Source organism: Aulostomus chinensis, chromosome 24 (genome assembly GCF_037954235.1).
Source record: "Aulostomus chinensis isolate RoL2024-O1b breed Wild chromosome 24, RoL_Achi_v1.0, whole genome shotgun sequence".
Taxonomy (NCBI): Eukaryota; Metazoa; Chordata; class Actinopteri; order Syngnathiformes; family Aulostomidae; genus Aulostomus; species Aulostomus chinensis.
Window position 1 is genome coordinate 16217501 of NC_141343.1, and position 19947 is coordinate 16237447.

Consider the following 19947-nt stretch of genomic DNA (forward strand, 5'->3'; position numbering starts at 1 on the left):
GATGGATGGATGGAGGGATTGGATTTGTTTGGGTATCAGACGCTGATCTGCTAACTCTTGGAAAGAGCAATTAACAACATTCAAGTTAGCAGAAAGCTAACAGGAAGTAGCTTCTCCTCAGGGATGTTCATGATCGGCAGATCACTAGAAATCCCTGCTAGCTAAGATAGCAAGCCGTTAGCAGTTATCTGGTGTTTGTGATGATGATGTCGATGAAGGACATCCAGATGCTCAGTTCAGACACTTCCATTCAATCACGAGATAAAATTCATCAGTTTGTTTACAAAGTTGCTACGAGGCTAACCAGCTAGCTTCCAGCAGATGATGCAGTATTTCATATAAATACGTTTTGTACATGTTTTGTGACAGCAGTTCACTCCCTAGTTACATACAAGTACTATATAAATGTAGTAAATATGATACTAAACCCTCCAGCTTAATGAAAAGCTAGTGGGGAGTGGGTTGATGAGCTGGGATGAGGGTTCCCGAGCAGGAATGGTCACTAATACTCACACGTGTTCATATGCAGTATAAAAACTTTAAAAGAGTAGTACTCACATAGCGCCGCAGCTTTTTCTCAGGTGGTGATTTTCGCAGCCAACCTTCACACACCACCTCCCCAGTTCCGCTCATCCTGGCGCCAACACCTCCTCCTCCAATCAGCTGTCGATCCTCCCCAATCAACCGATCAATCAGAGTTCCCTGATCAGCTGCCAGGTCATCCTGGTCACTTCTGATCGATCAATCCCGGGACCAGACTTCCAGCTGTCTGCTGTGATTGATCCGCTCTGCCGCTCAGTCCACGGCTGAGTCGACGAACTGAGTCACACCTCCCTCTCAGAGGGCTTCGACTTCCCAGCAGCGTGACTCCTCCCCCCTCCCTTGCCTCCCTCCCTCTCCATGCCTGAGCTGGGACATTCCTTCACTCCACCTCCTCTTCCTCCTCCTTCTCCTGCCCATTGTAACAGGAAACTCCCTCTATGTGTGTGTGTGTGTGTGTGTGTGTGTGTGTGTGTGTCTTGTTTCTCTGCACTTGTGGGCCAGGGGCTCTTAGGAGGTTTCCTTGTGATAAAACCTGTCCAGCATTCATGTTGTGGTTGGACTCACAGCTCCAGCAGGCGGAGCCGGGCCGCCCCGGCCGCTCGGTTCTACGTCACTTCAGCTGCGGCCGCTCTGTGGTGAAAGTTGTTGGTTCTTTTCTGACCGAATGCGTCGACTGATTAAACTCAAGGAAAATGCTTCGTGACTCTTGTCTTCCCGGCAGCTCCTTCCAGCCGAGCCGCACTGACGTCTCAGATGAAGGGGCTCATCTGTCCGGCCCAAGCTGGTTCCAGGCTGACGAAGGTTCTTCTGGGTGTCCCGGCCGGTGTCAGGAGCCCACATATTTAACTGCTATCAATGCAAAGACTTTCAGAGCAAATATTTATTCCTTTGCTGCATTTAATCTTTAAATTGCGAGTTTTATTGTCATGTTTTCTGTTATTTATCTTCACTTTCATCAAAAAGGTGTTTATTAAATGTCAGGAGCATTAAGTTCCCGTGTGTTTGATTGAAATGTGGCACAAACGCCGCCGGTGCCTGGTGGCTTTCCTTGCTTTGGCCGCCTGGGTGAACACGATCGCTCTCACGTATTTAATTTTGACGTCTTCGAAGCATCCGTCTTGTCCACTTCTGTCTGTTCTTGTTTTCATCTTGTGATTGTTTATGTTTACAGCTGAAGCCTCAAGCTGGAGGTGAAGTTGCATCATCATCATCATCATCATCATCATCATCATCATCATCATCATCATCATCACACTGGATCAGTAGGAAGGTATTACTTCAATTATGTGTAACTTTACTCTGTTCTCATGATGAGTACTTTCAAGTAAACCACACTGAAGTTGAGCAGCTGTTCTTTGTCTCTTTGTTAGCTACACACTGTCCTCTGGTGGCCATCTGTGAGACAACAAGTCCAGCAGGCTCCTCTGGTCTCAGCCCCCCTTCATAGTCAGAACGTGATAGTTGATCTGCTCCCAAATGCAGTATTTGAACTAACAGATCCACACATTCATCGACTCAAAAGGCCTGCTTCAGATCAGAAGTAGAAACACGTCCTCACAGAGATACAACAACCATCAACAGCAGAAAGTAAACAACATGCACGTTCAGGAACTTCAAAAAGAAAACACCTTTACTGTCATGGTCCACGTCTGGATTTCCTCTTTTATTTTGTAGTTGCTGCCCTCCTTCCTGTGCGCCCCCTGCTGTGATGACCTCATGTGTCACCTGTAATGACGGCACCACCTGTGTCTCCTGTCCTCGTCGCGCTCCTGTTCTCCAGCAAGTCTTCAGTGTTCGGTCTGGTGAAGGACACGGGTAGGTCGGTACCTTGAACCCCCCACGACTTTGGCCTGTTGACTTTGGACTCCAGGTGTTGTACTTTGTGACAATAAACACCTTTTACTGCTCTCCCTGCTGCCGTCTGCATGTGGGTCCTGTTCTCCCGACAAATACAAGATATATAATTATGATACAAATCAGAAGTACTTCAAACAGCAGCAACACGCTTGTCTTTGCACGCACGCGTGCTGCATTTAAAGAACAAACTGACTGAATGACAAGGAAGCTTTTATTTGATGGCATAAAAACTGGAATTTCCCCACTCATCGCCTAGCAGGCCCAACCCACCCTTGTAACGGGCCAAACTTGGCCCCCAGTCCCCGCCTTGGGCAGCCCCAGTGTGACTGTAGAGGGGAGTTATGAATCCAGCTCCAGTCTTCGCTGCGTTTTGGAGAAGTGTTTGTGAGGGTTTAAAACATGGAAGTCTGAGCAGGTTTTCCTCGGCAGGTGAAATAAGGCGAGCGCCTTCACGGGTGTCCAGGCTGATTTGATTAAACATGCTGGTCTCCCAGCGGCGAGCTCTGGAACATGACATCATGATGATCTCGTGTGTGGTCTGATTCGTTTTCGTATTCTCACCGCATGTTCAGACTTCGAAATCTGTTGACACACCTGACGCAGGAATCAGCGAGTCAAGGACCATCAGGACATTTGCCTCTAAAATCAAGCACCTGTTTGTTTTTCATCATGCAAAAATACATCTCCCTCCATGTCACGCGCACGCGCGCGCACGCAGTTTAATATTTGAGATTTGGGACTGAGAACAGCTGTCATCAGTCAGGGCTTCAGATTCAGAGAGACCAGGACCACAAGGACCCAGGTAGGACCGCCTCAGTCAGCTTCATGACACTTTGAGATCCGGTTTTTAGCAACGGGCCCCCGACAGATAACACAAGAACGTGACCATACGATGACAAACATAGCGATGCTGGCCGCTCCCTCGCCACCGACTCCCCAGGAACGAGAGTTAGATCCTAATGTGACCCTGATTCTTGAAGAATTGGTGTTGGCGAGTCAGATATCACCGGCGTACAGGAGTTGAATACGGCACACCAGCACCCAGGACGCGTGGAGGACGGCTCCTGATCACGTCAGCCAAACCGCGCTGGGGAGTGGTGGAGACCACTGTGACCACATTCAACCGAAGTGCAAATGTTGAAGTAAAACTTACCAAACTGGTTTGGTCAACAACATGGGAACCTGGACAACACAGGACGGTGTCCAGGAATGTCCCCACTGTCCAACTAAAACCAGCTCAAATGTGCTGCCGGAGAAATGAAACGTTGGCATTCGTGAGCTATGCTGCGTTGCTTTCAGTGGAAATATCCGGTGAACACCTTTGTTTCTAGGGATCATCGTGAAGAATCTGGACCACCGTTGATTCCCTCAGTCCCCGACGCTCGTGTCCTCTACGGAACCTGAAGGATCCCATAAAGTCTTGAAGACCGTCCAATGTTCCTCGTACGTGCGTGCATCTGACGTCGCTGGCGAGTATTTTATTCTAAATATTCGATACGATGATATGACTGTTAATAATGACCTGATTGTCTTTCGTCCTCAGGAAATGAACGTGTCCGTCGCCAACGTCTCCTCCCCCAATGCCCCCCCCCCACTCCCCCAAAACTGCTTCAGCTCGAGGACCGGTTCCTTCATCTTTGCTGCCTTCACCTTCACCAACGTCTTCCTCCTCCTCCCTCTCGCCATGTACATCCTGGTCTTGGGCGTCCGGCGCTGGCAGAAACAACACGGTGGGGCGACGGCGAACCCCGCCGACGCCATCACCTACCATATGTTGGTCATGGAGCTGATCGGCATCTGCGGCTCCGTTTTATGCTGCTCTGGGGCCATCATTGGTAACTGGAAGCTGGTGGAGGTGGGGGGTAACATATTTGTCATTGTCTCCTGTGTAAAAATGGGCTTCCACGTCCTCACCTGTGTCGAGCGCTACCTGGCGATTGTTCACCCCATCACCTACCTGAGCCTGAGCAAAAAGGGCGGAGTCAGGATCCGGAATATCAGCACTGGCTGTGTTTGGCTGCTTTGCACCGGCCTGATGGTTTTAAGGTTTCTGACCAGCTCCAGTTTCAACATGATCCTGTTCTTCTCTAGCGTGGGGCTCGCTCTGATCGTCATCTCTTTCTGCAGCGTCTCTGTTCTCTGCGTTCTTATCCGTCCAGGGCCAGGAGAAGGGGGCGGGGCCAAGGGAAAGACTAACAATTCAAAGCAGAGAGCATTCAACACCATTATGGTCATCCTGTCCTTCCTGCTGCTGCGGTTCGGGGGCAATCTGGTTTGTTTCGCTCTGTTATCGTCGTCTGCGCTGGGCGCCGGCGTCAGTTGCATCATCAGTATGTCAGGAATATGGTTCTGTTTGCCCACCAGCTACGTGCTGCCACTGCTCTTCCTGCACCGAGCAGGAAAACTACACCGTTTCAGGAAGAAATGAATCAGGGTGAGGAGGTGTCAACATTCCACGGTTCCTCGCTCGAACCACGTTGCAGAATAAAGGACACGTCACGGAGTGCATCTTGTCTGACCTTTACGTGCCGTGAAACCTTTGCTCTGCCTCTGCCTCATCATCACCGTGTTCTTAGTTCCTCATATCATGAGATTTAGAGTGGAAGAGCAGTGCTCAACTGTCCAGGTGCACTGAGAATCTGAAAGGTCTTTGCTTTGGTTACAGATGCAACATACCTGTGAGCACAGGTAGCAAAATAAAGAGCTTCAAACCACTGGCCAGCCCTCTTTCATTGTGAACGTCCGCGTCCATGCCAAGAGACGAACTGAGCTGCTTCCCAACTATTGTACTTTTACTCTGCTAAGGAAAAGCAATTTGAATATTCAAATCTTACCTGATATGAGACGCTCATAAAGCGTGAAAAGAAGAGTTTTTAATTTAACAGCCTCCAAGGGCAGCGTGCGTTCACCCCAACAGAGGCACCTTCTTCCTGTTTTACTTCTTTAAAGTGTTGATTCGCCTTCCTATACCAGCACTTCCTGCAGGACTGCTGTTGCAGTGGCCTTTGAATCTTGCTAGCTTATCATTAGCCTTCCTGCTGATCGCTGACGAGCAGAGCAGACCAGATGTAGCGACTGTTGCCAGGTCATAACTATGTCTCCGCCCTATTTATTGGAGCAGTGAACAGCATTTTCATGGTGTAAGAACCTTACAGGATGGTAACGTTACCCGGTACCACATGCTAACAGACGCCTCAAGTGTTGAAACAGCACAAGTAAAACCAAACTGTCAACAAACCAGTCCCTTCCATCACCTCCTAGTCCTGGACAAAGCAGAACCAGAGCTGACAGGCTCCAGGGGACCAGGATAGTCCTTCTCAGAGCCATAACACAGACATCCAAGACTTCCAGGTCTCAGATTATTTGACAGGCTCAAAGCAGTCAAACGCACCCACAGCACTCCAGCGTGTGGGCCTGAGTCAGATCAAGTGGGTTTTTACATCGCCTGCCAGCCAGAGTGCAATGACAAGGTGACTTTGTTGTAATCTTGCAATTTGGGGTTTTTACAGAGTGGAAGCCATGATGGAGAGCTGAGAGGATGGACAGCCAGGGGACGACAGGACGAGGGCAAGGAGGCTGTTTCTAATCCTCCGGCCGACTGAGTTCACCCTGCTAGGGCTTCTCCCCACACCAGAGCAGCTTTTGAGAGGTTATGTAAAGACATCAAGGAGCTAGGAGACGTTTCCTTCGACCTCTGCCCTCCGCTGGAGATATCCAGGTTGTGACAGTTGTAGGCAGGCCCCGAGGCCACTCAGGAATGAGATTAGTAACACACACACACACACACACACACACGCAGCTGGCTTCAACTGCAGGCTTCAAAATACAACTTAATACATCATAAAACACTCATCGAAAGAAGCTGTTTTAGAGTTTTACTGCAAGAAGTCCTAATTCTAAGAAGCACTTTAGAGTTGTGGAGGTCTCGTGCCCTCACCTCCAAGTCAGCGTTTTTTTGTTTTGTTTTTTTGGTTAAAATCCTGAAATCAGGTATGTGGTTCCCATCAGCTGGAGATACCAGCAGGTTCAGTTCTACATCAGATCCACCAGTAAACACCAGACCGATTGATGGTGGAGGTTCAGTTCTACGTCAGATCCACCAGTAAACACCAGACTGGTGGATGGTGGAGGTTCAGTTCTACATCAGATCCACCAGTAAACACCAGACCGATTGATGGTGGAGGTTCAGTTCTACATCAGATCCACCAGTAAACACCAGACTGGTGGATGGTGGAGGTTCAGTTCTACATCAGATCCACCAGTAAACACCAGACCGATTGATGGTGGAGGTTCAGTTCTACGTCAGATCCACCAGTAAACACCAGACCGGTGGAGTGGTGGAGGTTCAGTTCTACATCAGATCCACCAGTAAACACCAGACCGGTGGATGGTGGAGGTTCAGTTCTACATCAGATCCACCAGTAAACACCAGACCGATTGATGGTGGAGGTTCAGTTCTACATCAGATCCACCAGTAAACACCAGACCGGTGGATGGTGGAGGTTCAGTTCTACATCAGATCCACCAGTAAACACCAGACCGGTGGATGGTGGAGGTTCAGTTCTACATCAGATCCACCAGTAAACACCAGACCGGTGGATGGTGGAGGTTCAGTTCTACATCAGATCCACCAGTAAGCACCAGACTGGTGGAGTGGTGGAGTCTTAAAAACCTGGGTTGCTAACAAGAGTCTAGAGGAGCCTACAGAGGTCATGGAGGTCATTCAAGGTTATCAGGGGGAAACACAAGAAGCCTGAAGCTCAGTGGTGACCTTGACCTAACGTTAGCGCACATAAAATCAAATGGAACAACATTATTGATTTGTGATACTGGACTACCAAAACACCTCATCCCTCACTTGCTAACTTCCTGTTGGTCTACAAAATGCCTCATCCCTGACATGCTAACTTCCCATTGGACTACAAAAATACCTCATCCTCGACATGCTAATTTCATATTGAACTACAAAATACCTCCCCCCTGACATGCTAACTTCCCATTGGACTACAAAAATACCTCATCCTCGACATGCTAATTTCATATTGAACTACAAAATACCTCCCCCCTGACATGCTAACTTCCCATTGGACTACAAAAATACCTCATCCTCGACATGCTAATTTCATATTGAACTACAAAATACCTCCCCCCTGACATGCTAACTTCCTGTTGGTCTGCAAAAATACCTCATCCCGGACACGCTAACTTCTTGTTGGACTACAAAATATTTCATTAATGACAAGCTTACTTCCTGTTGCGTGGACTCTGGGTTGAGCACCCTGCTAAGAACCACCACTGAAGAAGATCCACCTCCTCCTCCATCAGAACAACAACCCCCACAGAGGTCAGACCACTGAGATCACAGCCAGAGATGACTGCTCCTGGCTTTGAGACATCACAGAACTTCTTGTCCAGTCCTCTTTGAATCATAGCGGTCCGCCATTTCTGTCTGTCAATGAAGTTCTATACACGCGAGGTGCACTGATCTCAGAAGGACATTTTTGTTTTGTTTTCAACAACGCACACCAGAGTCACTGCAGTCTATGGAGCCTGTTACAAAGAAGTTAGCGAAGATGCCAGACAACCAAAGCATCGGTTACTTTGAGGGTTCTTCAAAGGAAAACATAGGGTAAATGAATCAGCTCTTTATGCTTGTCTTCATTTCTATTCCTTGATTGCTAATTTTGGAAAACTCTTAAATGAACTGAGCAGAGAATCACAGTTTTTGTTCATCACCAGGGTCTCACAGAACGAACGTCACCCTGAACGGAAAAAGGCCACCAAGATGGAGCCTAACAATGCGCTGTGGTGGCTCCACCGGCTCTTTGGCCACAGCAGGCAAAAAAACGCCAATCTTTGTCAGGCCGTTGTCACGAATTGCCATCAGTCAGAGGCAGAATGGTCCGGTCAAGAGGTCTCACCAGAACTGAGCACGAATAACAACACTTCTCCATCACCAGGGTCAAGGAGCAAAAATGTGGCTCTGAGGAGAAACAAGCCACCAAGATGGAGACCAATAAGACAAAGTGGCTCGATTGGGTCTTTGGTCACGGTGTGATGCCAAAAACAGGCAGTATGAATAAGTGACAAGTAAGCAAACTACTGGTCAATAATAACAATAATAATAATAATAATAATAATAATAATGATGATGCTAATAATACACCCAAAGTGTCTCAAGGGATCAAAACTTCAGTGTGATGATTAGCAAAAAACAACAACAAAAAAACCAACAAACCCACAACTACATTTCTAAAGAACTAACTCAAAATATAAAAGAGACATAAATAAGAATTGTTCTTCATCACCAGGACAAAAGGACATGAAGAAGTCCCAGCGTTTCAGCGCGTTCAAGGTGAGTGTCTTTGACACATTTGAGTTCTTAATTCAATGTGTTTTTCTTGACTTAATTATAATTTTGCTGTCTCCTACAGAAAAACAGAATCACACTACTGGCCAGACGTCCCAAGGGAGCCCATGCTGCGAGGACTCTGAAGCCGCCTGAGCAGAGCTTCATTTTCCCCGTGGCAACGTCAGGAGGGACCAAGGGGTGTCCTAAGAAGGCCAACAATAAGTATGTACACTGCTCTTTAACACCTTTATAAATGTACGAATTCTCACCAGGTGGGGTCCGGAGACGACCAGGACTCCATGAGAAATAAGGAAAGAAACGAGAAAGTTCTAAAGATTTGCTAAAACTTTTCTTTTTGCATCACCACAGAGGTTCCATGAGATCCAAGACGGTGGCGAAGAAGTATCCCAGCACCGAGGATGAGGAGGAGACTCGGGACATCAAGCTGTTTGGGTGAGTGCGTCTTGTTGTAGATACACACCAGCAGCAAAGCTGTGGAGACACTCGAGACTAAAGAGCTGCTGTTTGACTTGTTTGTGTGTTAGGTTGGAGAACCTGGGCCAGACCTGCTATATGAACTCCACCCTGCAGAGCCTGCTGACGCTCAGCGGCTTCACCGAGGACATCCGGAGTCAAGCTGCCATCTGGAGTTGTTGCCTTGAAGCTGCGCTGCTAAAGTACGACACTCCAAGCTTCTCCTTCATCCTGCCGTGACTCAGATAACTTGAAGCGAAGCTAAACCGTGTTTGTGACTTTAACCACTAACATATCAATGTCAAACTGAGAAAAAAAATCTCAAGGTTCTAACAAAAAGGCAATAAGAAGAAATCAGATTAAACTAGGGCTTGAAATTGATGCTAAAACAATAAGCTGCTAAATTTAAAAAAAAAAAAAAGTTGAACTGTAGGTTTAAAGTGACTGTTAGGTAACCACCGGATGGCTGTCTTTTCTCTCTACGGAAGATTCATGGCCATCAAGGAACTCCACGGCTCCACCAAGGTGGACAGCATCCACCTCCACATCAGCCTTGGCTCCTCAGTTTGCGGGTAACAATCAGAACGCGAGTCAGCTGTTTGTGGTTCGACACCTCCTGGTATGCTCCTATGTATCCATGATTGAACTGCTTTCGTGTGTTTGCAGGACGCTCACGAGTTCCTGGTCACGGTGCTGAGTCAGATGAGCCATTTGGCTACGGAGCTGCGGGTGACAGCAGCCGGCCTGGGGAAGGTCTATCACTGTCCTGTGGAGAACAACTTTGCATTTCGGATAAACAACACCAGGAGATGCTTGAGGCAAGTAGCCTGTCGTTACGTTATGGGGCAAAGTAGTGCCACCCACTTCAGAGGCAACGTTCGGGGTCACCACTGGTCATACTTGCGCCACGTAACCATAACGTAGCTTAGTAACGGTTGACTTGTTTGTCATGAGAAGTGCAGTTCTGTCTGAACTGAGTCACTGTCTTCATATGCAGTTGTGGACAGGGACACAATCGTGAGGGAAAATGAACAACCTGTCCCTGGTCCTCACTCCTGGACACAAAGAGCAGACCGTGGAGGACTTAATGGACAGTTACCAGAAGGCAAGAAACACATTCGTACGACATGCGTGGACATGTGGTTGGTTGTTGCGTTGGCGTCAACGTGATTGATCAGGGGGGGACTGCTTTAGCCTGGTTAGTGTCATCAGCCACTTCGGACCCACAGCAGTATGGGGTAAGACCATCTGTTCTGTCCACCTCTCGCTCTCGATGTCAAGTGACCATTTTAAAAGTCCTTGTTTTCCATGAATTTATAAAAGAGAAAAAAAATGTCAGTAGCTCAGTCACACCACTAAAAGCATCCTCTCCATTCAGGACACTACATTAGTGCAGGGGCGCAGCCGGGCTATGGGCCGGAGGACTCAGCTGAGAGGTGGCTGACCTACGACGACGCACGTGTGGCTCGTACCACCTGTGCGTCTGTGGTCAAGCAGCACCAGGACAGCGCCTACATCCTCGTCTACCAGCGAAAGGTACGAGCGCAACACCTTCACATCATTGAGATCAGAGGGTTCCAAACTGTTTCTAGTTCCTGGAGAAAATTTTACAAGAGGAACTTAGAAATCCTTTATTAGTCCAATGACCACACGTGTGTTTTTTCTCAGATCTGGACTTGAAAACTCAGGAGGCCGCGCTCTGTCATGTAGACCTGGAGGTTGGACAGGGAAGATTGGCAACCTCCCGCAGAGGCTGGATGGAGAGCACGCAGCTGATTGATGCCCTTTTCAAGCCACTCACCGGAGACATGGGGTTACAGTTCACCATCTGCTGGATGAAAGCGGTAACTACCACCACCATCAATACTGGTGTGTGTGTATGTTTCAGCTGAGATAAAGGGTTAGTGAAAACTGAATTGACCCCCCCTTCTAAGAGCTACACAGCCCCCCTGCTGTCAAGACAGCACAGAGACGACGACGTCCACAGGGAGACGCCACTGGAGAGCCCATCCTCACACATCCAGCTCTTTGTTGTGCTTTGTAGTGTACATCTCCCGAGACTGTCACTAAAAGGATGACAAATTTTAAAATTAAAAAATGTTGAAATGGAACTTGTGTGTAGCCTGCATGTCAAACAAGCTACTTTAAAGAGAAGCATCTGTGAAAATACGCATGGAAAAAAAAAACTTGTTTCCAGATCTGACCCACTAAGGGCTAGCTGTTAGCAAGCGCTAACGATTGGTTGTAAAATTTGAATGGTGGAGGGGAAAAACAAAAACTAAAGCTGTTAGTATGTTTGACTCCCAGACACACTAGTGTTGGCTGTGACTGTTAGCCAGTGCTAACGGTTGGTTGTAAAAGGTGAATTGTGGGGTGAACTCACTTATTAAAGCACTTGTAGTATCAGCGACAATAACACAGATTGCAGCTGTATTACTTGTTGATGAATAAATATTAAATGTTAGTTAAGGAAGTTGCAGAGCCAACACATAGAGACAGACAACCATTGGCTCTCCCAGCCACGCCTACGGTCAATTTAGAGTCTGGATTAACCTGGTCCCTCTTGATGTCTTTGGACTGTGGAGGAAGCTGGAGTACCAGAGAGAACCCAGCAGGAACAGGGAGAACATGGAGGCTCACCCAGAAAGACCCCGTGCTGCAGCCGGGGCTCCACCCACAACCTTCTTGATGGGGGGCCACAGTGAGGACCACTGCTCCACCGGGCTGCCCTGCCCACTGTGGTTTTAATCATATTCTTTTTTATTAAATTCGTATGTTATTTTTTATTCTATTTGTATACACACTTCCATTCATGTTAAGGAAGGTGCTACGCATACAAAGACGATTGTTTCTGACTACAATTGTCATATCACTGTCTCCCCCTTTCCTCCTCCCCCATCTTTCCATATCTCTTCATGATGTTCCAGTAATTGAATGAGGTGTCCCCTGAATTTCGGTCTACACACACACACACACACACACACACACACACACACACACACACACACACACACACAGCAGACGCACCAGGTGACTGCATCATGATGGATTATATGTGTTCCCTTGTGCACAGACACACATTAATTTATTCCCCTTGGGACATTTATCATCAGACAAGATTAGAGGCAGCAGTAAATTCGGTTTGATGACACTGAATTTGGGACAGTTTCACAGTGATGGATGAAACGGACATGAGATTATCAGAACACTTGTGACTCCATTATCTTCCCCACATACTGAACACATCACGATGGATGTGTGTCTGTACAGATAACCAACACCCTTCTCTCTCCTGTGAGTGACTGAGGGAGCAGAGACCCATGCTAATTAGCTTAGCACAATGACTGGAAGTGGGTGGCTGAGCTAGTGCTAACACTTCCCACCCACTACCAGTCATTGTGCTAAGCCAACGAGCCTGGGTTCCTAACAGTTGGTGCGTTCCTTTCACTTCTGGGTCAAAAAAGCATCTTTTCTGATAGCTTTGTTAGCATGCGTTGGCAGAAGTTATGACAGAAGTGATGACATGTTCAGACACGGGGCCCATGGACATTTTGGTTGATGGATTTATTTAAGTCGTCATGACATTTCATTATGTTGTCATAACGTTTCCAAACCATCTACCTCAGTGGCTTCTAGAGGCAGAGAGTCACATTAGCCAGATATTAGCCAACCAATGTTTTAGCTAACTTGGCTATGACTGCAGACTGGAAAACCCTCGTTGGTCAGGGAGCTGTAATGTTAGCTTTCGTTTATTTTCTTCATATTGAAAGACAAGAAAAGGAGTGTTGATTTTTTTGGATCCATGATTCCAACATCCCCTCCAACTAAGCCTCCCACGTCCTCTGTTCTCAGCCTGATGATGTTAAAAGCCTTTGCTAACCTCCCGTTGTCTTCGTTAACCATTAGTTAGCAAACAGCATTACTAAGCACAAAAACCTTTAAAACTCATGGGGTAATTTGGACACCCTTTTTACGTCATGGAACAAATCCCTGAGTTATTGTTTAATCTCTCCAGGCATTAAACTTAAATCCAATGGACTTCAAAGTCGACGGAAGGCTCAGGAGCGCTAACTTGTGTCCCGAGTCGCGGGGGCCATTCCTGCGCCACTGACGGGGACTCGTGCAGCTGCGCAGATCATCAACTCATCACCTGTAGCTCCTGGAGAGAGAGAGAGGGAGAGGGAGAGGGAGAGAGGGAGAGAGAGAGAGGGAGAGAGAGAGAGAGGGAGAGAGAGAGACGCCCCCCCCTTTCCCGTCGTTCACTGAGAGGATGGGTCGCGCGAAGGAGCGGCAGCAGCATCAGCACCGCGCGCAGAGGCGTCGCGAGCCGCTCTGCGTCCGGTGATCTCGCGGAGAAGAAGAAAAGGAGGAGGAGGAGGTGGAAGAGGGAAGAGAAGGCAGGAGGAACAAGAAGAAATCCCGCGAGAAACCAAGAGAGAGACAGACAGACAGACGCGCGCATACGGAGAGAGGGGAGAGAAACCGGCGCACGTGAGGCGCGCAGGACGGGACTAATCGTTAATTTGCAGGAGAGCGTCGGTAATTTGGGTTTCCTTTTTTTCTTGTTCCACCGGAGAGAGCGGGCTCCGACTCAAGGTAAGCCCGCGTGTCTCCCTCGCTCCTCTAGCAACACCTGTAACATCCATAATTGATTAATTGCCAGCCTCAAACGTAGCCGCTTGCGCCCCGCAACTACAAGGGCTGGCATCGCGGCAAGCTGCGGGTACACCCCCGTATCAGACCCCCCCCCCCCCCCCCCCAGCGAAATCGGTGCATTTTGAAATGTCCGGACGCTGTCACACCTTCACGTGAGCTGCGTTTACATGAGACGGTTCGGATGGTGACCCAGAATCCTGCACCGGGTTCCGACGGGGGTGGTTTGTTCCGCGCAGGCTCGCAGGCTGAGAGGGCGGCTGGTGGGCGGCTTATGTATCCGGACTCTATTGACTAAAGCGGTGTGAGTGTGTGTGTGAGTGTGTGAGTGTGTGTGTGAGTGAGTGTTCAGAGTTTGTGTGGGTCTCTGTAGGCTGCGCGTTTTTCGTGCGCATGACACGGAGGTGTGTGTGTGCGCGCGCGCGTGTGAGACACTGCAGTTTTCCTGTGTTTGTATAGACACACGGAACAGAAAAGAGAGAGAGAGATGGAGAATGTGTGTGTTCATATTGTGTGTACGTGCACACTGGCACACACTCCTTTCTCTCTGAGGAGTGGTGCCCCCCCTCCACACGCACACACACGCACACACACGCACACATTAACCCTCCCAGCCAGAGGTGTTTCTACCTGGAAGGACAGAGTGCAGGCTGATGTCAATTTTCTCGTCTTAAGTTTGCCGCAACACTCAGGCGTCCAGCAGCAGAGCCTCACTGTTGATGAATGCAGTGCTTAATTACTTTGACACTTCACACCCCTCCGCAGGTTCAAAGGCACCCCCCCATACAGGAGAGAGCTGTTAATTATCGCCGCTAATTATGACGATGTGTTGCCAAATAATTAGATTTGCTTGAGAAGATCGCTGAGTAGCTTCGTGGTCTGAAACTGTTGAAGCCATTCCTGAAGGAGGAGACGTTCCGTAAAGGTTCTTTGAAGATTTTACACACCATTGGGGGTTCGGGTTCAAAGATGCTAACGTGAACGTGGGAGACCCTTCTATTTTGGTTGTTCTGTGGGCCCTTTGCCACATTACCAGAAGGGCACGAGGAGACGTTCCAATGTGGTTCCCCGTGGGTCGTATGGAAATGTTGCCACCGTGAAGGAAACCATCCCCAGCTAACTGCACGTTCCCAAAACGGAAGGCCCTGAAATGTTGCCTCTGTTCTGGAGAGGGGAGGGCAATGTTATTTTGTAGGATAATTAGAGAACATGCAGTACTTTCTTGGATGTTTCGGGGATCATTACTATGGTACGTTCCGTCTGCCCAGAATGTTTCTGGGCGGCCAGGTATGGGGTTCTTTAGGGGGGAGTTGACAGACATTCAGGATGAATACTTCCAGACAGGTAAGATGTGGCGTTCTTCAGGGGGAAGCATTTTGACAAATTCTGAACGTTCTTCTTGTTGAAGGGATGATTTAGGGGAACATGTAGGATGTTCCCTCTAGGTCTCTACAGGATTTGCTTCCACATTATCTCCAGGTAGCGGCACGGAACTCTGTAGGAAGACTGTAATAGGCAGACATTTAGAATGTCTTGGGAACATTAAGGAGATAACACAGGGAACGACAGGATGTTCCCTCAAGGTCCAATGAGGCACTACGTTGAGTCCACAGCAGTATTACATCAATCTTTACAGGACCAAGTGCTAATGTTCTTTTTTGGCTGAATATGGTGTATTTTAAAGGACATTACAAGAACCCTTCTACAGGGGCCCTGGAAGGGAGGATCTTCATATGTTCAGCTAATATTTTCTCTAAATGTTCTTTGATGATCCTGAATGTTCCCTTAAACTCTAACAAACTTCTCCACAACTGGACAGGCTGTAAATATTCTTGGACAGAAGCACTAAACCAATGGGGGGCGCTCACGAGTCCAACAACGACTCTTTTTCCTTGATGCTAAGATATATTAGCGTGGCTGAGTGTCACAGTGACGGGGGCCCAAATCCACTACACGTATGGTTCAGTTCGAGGGCTAGCATGCAACCAACGCTAGTTAGCGGAGCAAAAACAGCAAATGAAACAGGACACAAACTGACAAAGGCGGAGTCCTGGCTTCCTTTCACCAGGATGTCGTTAGCATCAAGCTAACGGCAGCTTTATCATGTTGAGCTTTATTTCAGGCATGCGTGTGTGTGTGTGTGTGTGAACACTCATTCACCATCTTGTTCTGACGAGGTTTATTGCCTATAAACCTTCATTCCTCTTCTGTCTCATCTTTTTTGGGCTTTGTTCAACCTCGGCAGCAGCTGTGTGCTTTGACGTCCTCTCAACGATAAATAATACAAACTCTCAAGTTTATTTATGCAGCAAAGCTGCCACATTTCATACGCACATAATTCAGAATAACACGAGCTGATAAATCAGCCGGTGAAGGAGGGAAAGATGATGTCATGAATAAAAGTGAAGAGTGGGAATGAACGGCTTTAACGTTTGACCGAGTTACTGCAGAACAAAAGACATGAATGTGTCTTTGTTGAAGTCGATGGTTCTGACTGTTTCCGCGCTCGCCCCGGCGATCAGCAGATGGCCGCCGCTCCACTGTTGATGTGGAATATGGAGGTGAGGATTCTGTACACCTGGAGCCCAGAACTGGTTATGTCAGCCTGTTAGCAGCCGGTTCTCATGTCTAAACAACAGACCAGGTCACTTGTCAGCACGCTGTGACCCAGTTACACAACACCTGGCATCCGTATCCTGGAGGAAAACATTCCTCCAGGATACGGATGTGTAGCAAGAGTAGGCTAGGCTAGGCTAGGCAGTCAACGCGCTCCTGTTGGTGCCTCTACCAGCTGTGTTCTGAAGCCTTGTTGCCGATGGGGAATCAGCTGATCGGTCATAGGAGCCGACTCTTTCCCGGCCAGAGTTTCTGAAACATTTTCACTGAACTTTCAAGTCTTCCTCAAGTAAAAGAAGCATACAATTAGTTTGATATATGTATTAGTTTTTTGGTTTTTTTGTTGTTTAAATTAAATACTACGAAGGTGGCCCAGTGGTCCTCCCTGTGGCCCCCCAGCAAGAAGGTTGTGGGTGGAGCCCCGGCAGCAGCACGGGGTCTTTCTGGGTGAGTCTCCATGTTCTCCCTGTTCCTGCTGGGTTCTCTCTGGTACTCCAGCTTCCTCCACAGTCCAAAGACATCAAGAGGGACCAGGTTAATCCAGACTCTAAATTGACCGTAGGCGTGGCTGGGAGAGCCAATGGTTGTCTGTCTCTATGTGTTGGCCCTGCCATGGACTGGTGACCTGTCCAGGGGGAAGGCTGCTGGGATAGGCTCCACCCCCACCACCCTGAACAGGAGAAGAGGGAGAACATGGAGGGAGGGATGGATGGATGGATGGATGATGGGTGGATGGATGGATGATGGGTGGATGGATGGATGATGGGTGGATGGATGGATGATGGGTGGATGGATGGATATACTACGAGAAATGAAGAATGATGACAACCAGTACCACCATCCTCCTCATCCTCCTGGTAGACCCACAGCATCCACCCGTCTGCTGGATCTTCTTGAGCTTCGTCTCTGCTCGTTTCTTGGCACCTGGACATGCAGTAACCCGTTACAATGTGTGCAACAGCGCCCTCTATCGTACAACGGTGAAAGTCTGGTCAGATCTGGCACCGCCAGGCAGCCGACTGAAGTCAAAAGCAGCCAATACTTGATGTGCAGGATGTGAAGCGTCAGTGGCCGAGATGACAAACCGGCATCCGGCGTGATGTCGTCTTTAATGACCAGAGATGACAACGCAGGAGTCGAACAAGTGGCTTCCGGCCTGTCACGCGCCTGTTTGACATTAATGGAATAATTCAGGGCCGTGTGAAGGAGTGTGAGGAGTGTGAAGGAGTGTGATGGTGTTTCGATGCTTCACACTCAGAGATCGACGCACCGAGATGGAGAGAGTGAGAGTGCAGCTCGGGGAGGTTGCAGTGTTGTAGCGGGAGAAAGTTTCCATCCTTTTTTTTGGTGCTCGTCTCTGACCCGTGTGGGTGAGAACTATTTTTTAAATCCTCCCTTTCTCTCTTCTTTATTCCTCCTCCACTTTTTACCATTTTCCAGAGAGGGAGAGGTGCTTGGGATTGTTTTGTGCGGTAGAGTGAAACATCCTGCTGGGTCCTCCATCTTTCCCGTTTCCCCTCCTCTGTAATTCCCTTCTCAGTCTTCCCTCTTCCTCCTCCTCCTCCTTGCTCCACCCGAACCGTGACAACTCTTCTTCTCACGCAAACCTCCCCGTCTTTCCGCTCGTCTCTTTCTGCTTCGATGTCTATTTTGGTTCTGATTCTGACTCCTGTGAATTCTCCTCCTCCCTCATCTCCTGCCTCCCCCTCTCCCCCTCTTTTTTGTTTTTACATGGAAAAGGTCTCTCCTCCTCCTCTGCTCTTTTCTGTCCTTCTCAGATAATCCTCTCCTCACCCCTGACCTCACCTGTTCACCATCCATCCCTCTCTCTTCTCATCCATGTCAGATACACCACCTCCAGCCTCCACTCCTCGCATTCTCTCCTTGTTTCCTCTCCTCTTTTTCCTCTCCTTTCCATCCATCCTCTTCACTCCTTTCTTCCCTTCTTTGCTGTCCTCTTGTTTCCTCTCTTAAATCTTGCTGTCCCTCCTCGTTTACCCGTCCTCTCCTTACGCTCCTCACATCCTCTCCTCTCCATGTTTCCACTCCTCTTGGGTCTCAGCGACCCTCAGGAGGCAAATGACAAGCGAATGATTGTAACCTTTACTTAAACACACACACACACACACACACACACACACGTCTACATTAACAACAAACTAAGGCTTCAATTGGCTAAATCAACAGGAAGTTAGCGTCACAGTGTTGAGGTATTTTGTAGTCCAACAGCAAGTTAGCATCTCCTTGGGTTCCTTTGATCAAAAGCCAGCCTTGAGTAGCCACCTCTTTGCACCCGTCGTCTTTAGGACACGTTTAAAGCAACAGAACTCACCGGTGTGGAAGTGAGTGACATTTTTCATCCTGTAGAACAAAAATGTCAAAATGTCTTGAGCTCTCCTTCACCACAGACCAGATTTCAGGCATTTGACCATAAACGGACGACCTGGAGATGAGGGAACTGACCCGTTCCCAGGGTTTAGGCCTCGAGGCCAGCAGGCGTGATGTTGGGCACCATCTGAAAGTGGTCCTGGACCAGATTAGATATTGGACCTGAGCTTGTTAGACCCGATGGTGTTTGTTGTTCTATGTGTGATTGACGGCGTGCTCCGGCTGTCCCCCGGCCTCGCCCCGAGTCAGCCTGCAGTCGTCTGTGCGGTTGTTGCCAGGAAACATTAGCTAATTAAACATTTTATCAGGAAGCATCCGGGATGTCAGGATGCCTCCTTGGTCCCCAGCGAGTGATACTCGAGTGTCGGGGGCATTTTACTGGAACGTACACAACCCCCGAGAGCTCAGGGAGGAGAGATGACCTCGAGATTTTTGAAGTAACTGGCGAGAACGGTGCAGAAGCTGCTGTTCCTTTGTTCTACCATTGAGTGTGAAGGGTTAATCTGAAGTACAAGCGACCCTCCTGAGGACAAACTCCTCTTCCTGGGCAGAGCAACGTTATGGGCCGACCTGCAGGCTCCCTCCTCCCGTGCAGGCAATTGGAAGCGAATGGTTTGGTTAATGTTCATGTTTATTTTGCTTTCATGGTTTTTAAGTGACCAACAAAGGTGATTTCCTGCAACTCTCAAGCTAATGGATACGTTGATCAAGAGACGACTCATGTAATCTCAGTTTTAGTTTCTAAAGAGGTCAGGAAGTCTCGGGACCGTGCACGTGTCACGGTGGTGGTTATTTAGCGTTTGTGTTTGTGCCAGCGAGTACTGTTTGCATTACGGCTAACGGAAGGCTGGAGGGATGAGGCATTTCTCTTGGCTAAGCTAGGAGTTAGCATCGCCATGAGTCCCCTCATTGAAAATAACATCAATATCAAACAAAAGAGAGAGAGTTTAGAGAGGGAAGAGAAAGTTAGTGAGTGGCGGTCGACGCAAATCAGTGACAGGAAACAGTTGGAGATTCTGACAAATATTGCAGTTGTGTTGAAATGGATGATCAAGCGTCACCTC

At 48.4% G+C, this 19947-nt stretch overlaps 4 protein-coding genes across 8 annotated transcripts in view; 3 read left to right on the forward strand and 1 right to left on the reverse strand.

Moving 5' to 3' along the window:
* Positions 1–846, reverse strand: part of LOC147238940 (GRB2-associated-binding protein 1-like) — a 13084-nt gene extending 12238 nt beyond the window's left edge. Inside the window, exon 1 of one of the 2 annotated variants that reach the window (XM_086197178.1) lies at positions 559–846. In XM_086197178.1, the coding sequence (XP_086053304.1) occupies positions 559–633 (75 nt within the window). In that variant the 5' untranslated portion in view covers positions 634–846. The remainder of the gene's footprint in view (positions 1–558) is intronic. The other variant, XM_086197177.1, reaches the window with a different exon arrangement.
* Positions 847–1165: 319 nt separating this feature from the next.
* Positions 1166–5098, forward strand: LOC147238942 (uncharacterized). Of its 4 annotated transcripts, XM_086197180.1 has the most exons (6): positions 1166–1344; positions 1715–1813; positions 1914–2130; positions 2218–2358; positions 3732–3843; positions 3944–5098. In XM_086197180.1, exons 5-6 carry the CDS (start codon positions 3835–3837, stop codon positions 4826–4828), a joined length of 894 nt encoding a protein of 297 aa, XP_086053306.1. In that variant the 5' UTR covers positions 1166–1344; positions 1715–1813; positions 1914–2130; positions 2218–2358; positions 3732–3834; the 3' UTR covers positions 4829–5098. The 4 variants fall into 4 exon arrangements, 3 of the variants coding, with proteins under 3 accessions (XP_086053306.1, XP_086053307.1, XP_086053308.1); XM_086197181.1 differs by having other exon boundaries at positions 1166–1813; positions 2218–2362; XR_015111767.1 differs by lacking the exon at positions 3944–5098 and having other exon boundaries at positions 1166–1813; positions 2218–2362; positions 3732–3863.
* Positions 5099–7714: 2616 nt separating this feature from the next.
* On the forward strand, positions 7715–11535 carry LOC147238943 (uncharacterized). Its single transcript, XM_086197262.1, has 11 exons — positions 7715–8029; positions 8140–8490; positions 8712–8755; positions 8835–8974; positions 9122–9205; positions 9298–9429; positions 9715–9798; positions 9893–10044; positions 10224–10464; positions 10605–10762; positions 10895–11535. Exons 3-8 carry the CDS (start codon positions 8723–8725, stop codon positions 9921–9923), a joined length of 504 nt encoding a protein of 167 aa, XP_086053388.1. The 5' UTR covers positions 7715–8029; positions 8140–8490; positions 8712–8722; the 3' UTR covers positions 9924–10044; positions 10224–10464; positions 10605–10762; positions 10895–11535.
* Positions 11536–13578: 2043 nt separating this feature from the next.
* Positions 13579–19947, forward strand: part of trpc5a (transient receptor potential cation channel, subfamily C, member 5a) — an 80235-nt gene continuing 73866 nt past the window's right edge. Inside the window, exon 1 of the mRNA XM_086196822.1 lies at positions 13579–13822. The gene's annotated coding sequence lies outside the window, so the exon portion shown is untranslated. The remainder of the gene's footprint in view (positions 13823–19947) is intronic.

Excerpts from the sequence above, each read along its gene's own strand:
- LOC147238943 (XM_086197262.1), top strand. The coding sequence starts at position 8,723 with ATGAAGAAGTCCCAGCGTTTCAGCGCGTTCAAG. Across the intron at positions 8,756-8,834 it reads AGCGTTTCAGCGCGTTCAAG|AAAAACAGAATCACACTACT; the intron begins GTGAGTGTCTTT and ends TGTCTCCTACAG. Across the intron at positions 9,430-9,714 it reads CTTGAAGCTGCGCTGCTAAA|ATTCATGGCCATCAAGGAAC; the intron begins GTACGACACTCC and ends TCTCTACGGAAG.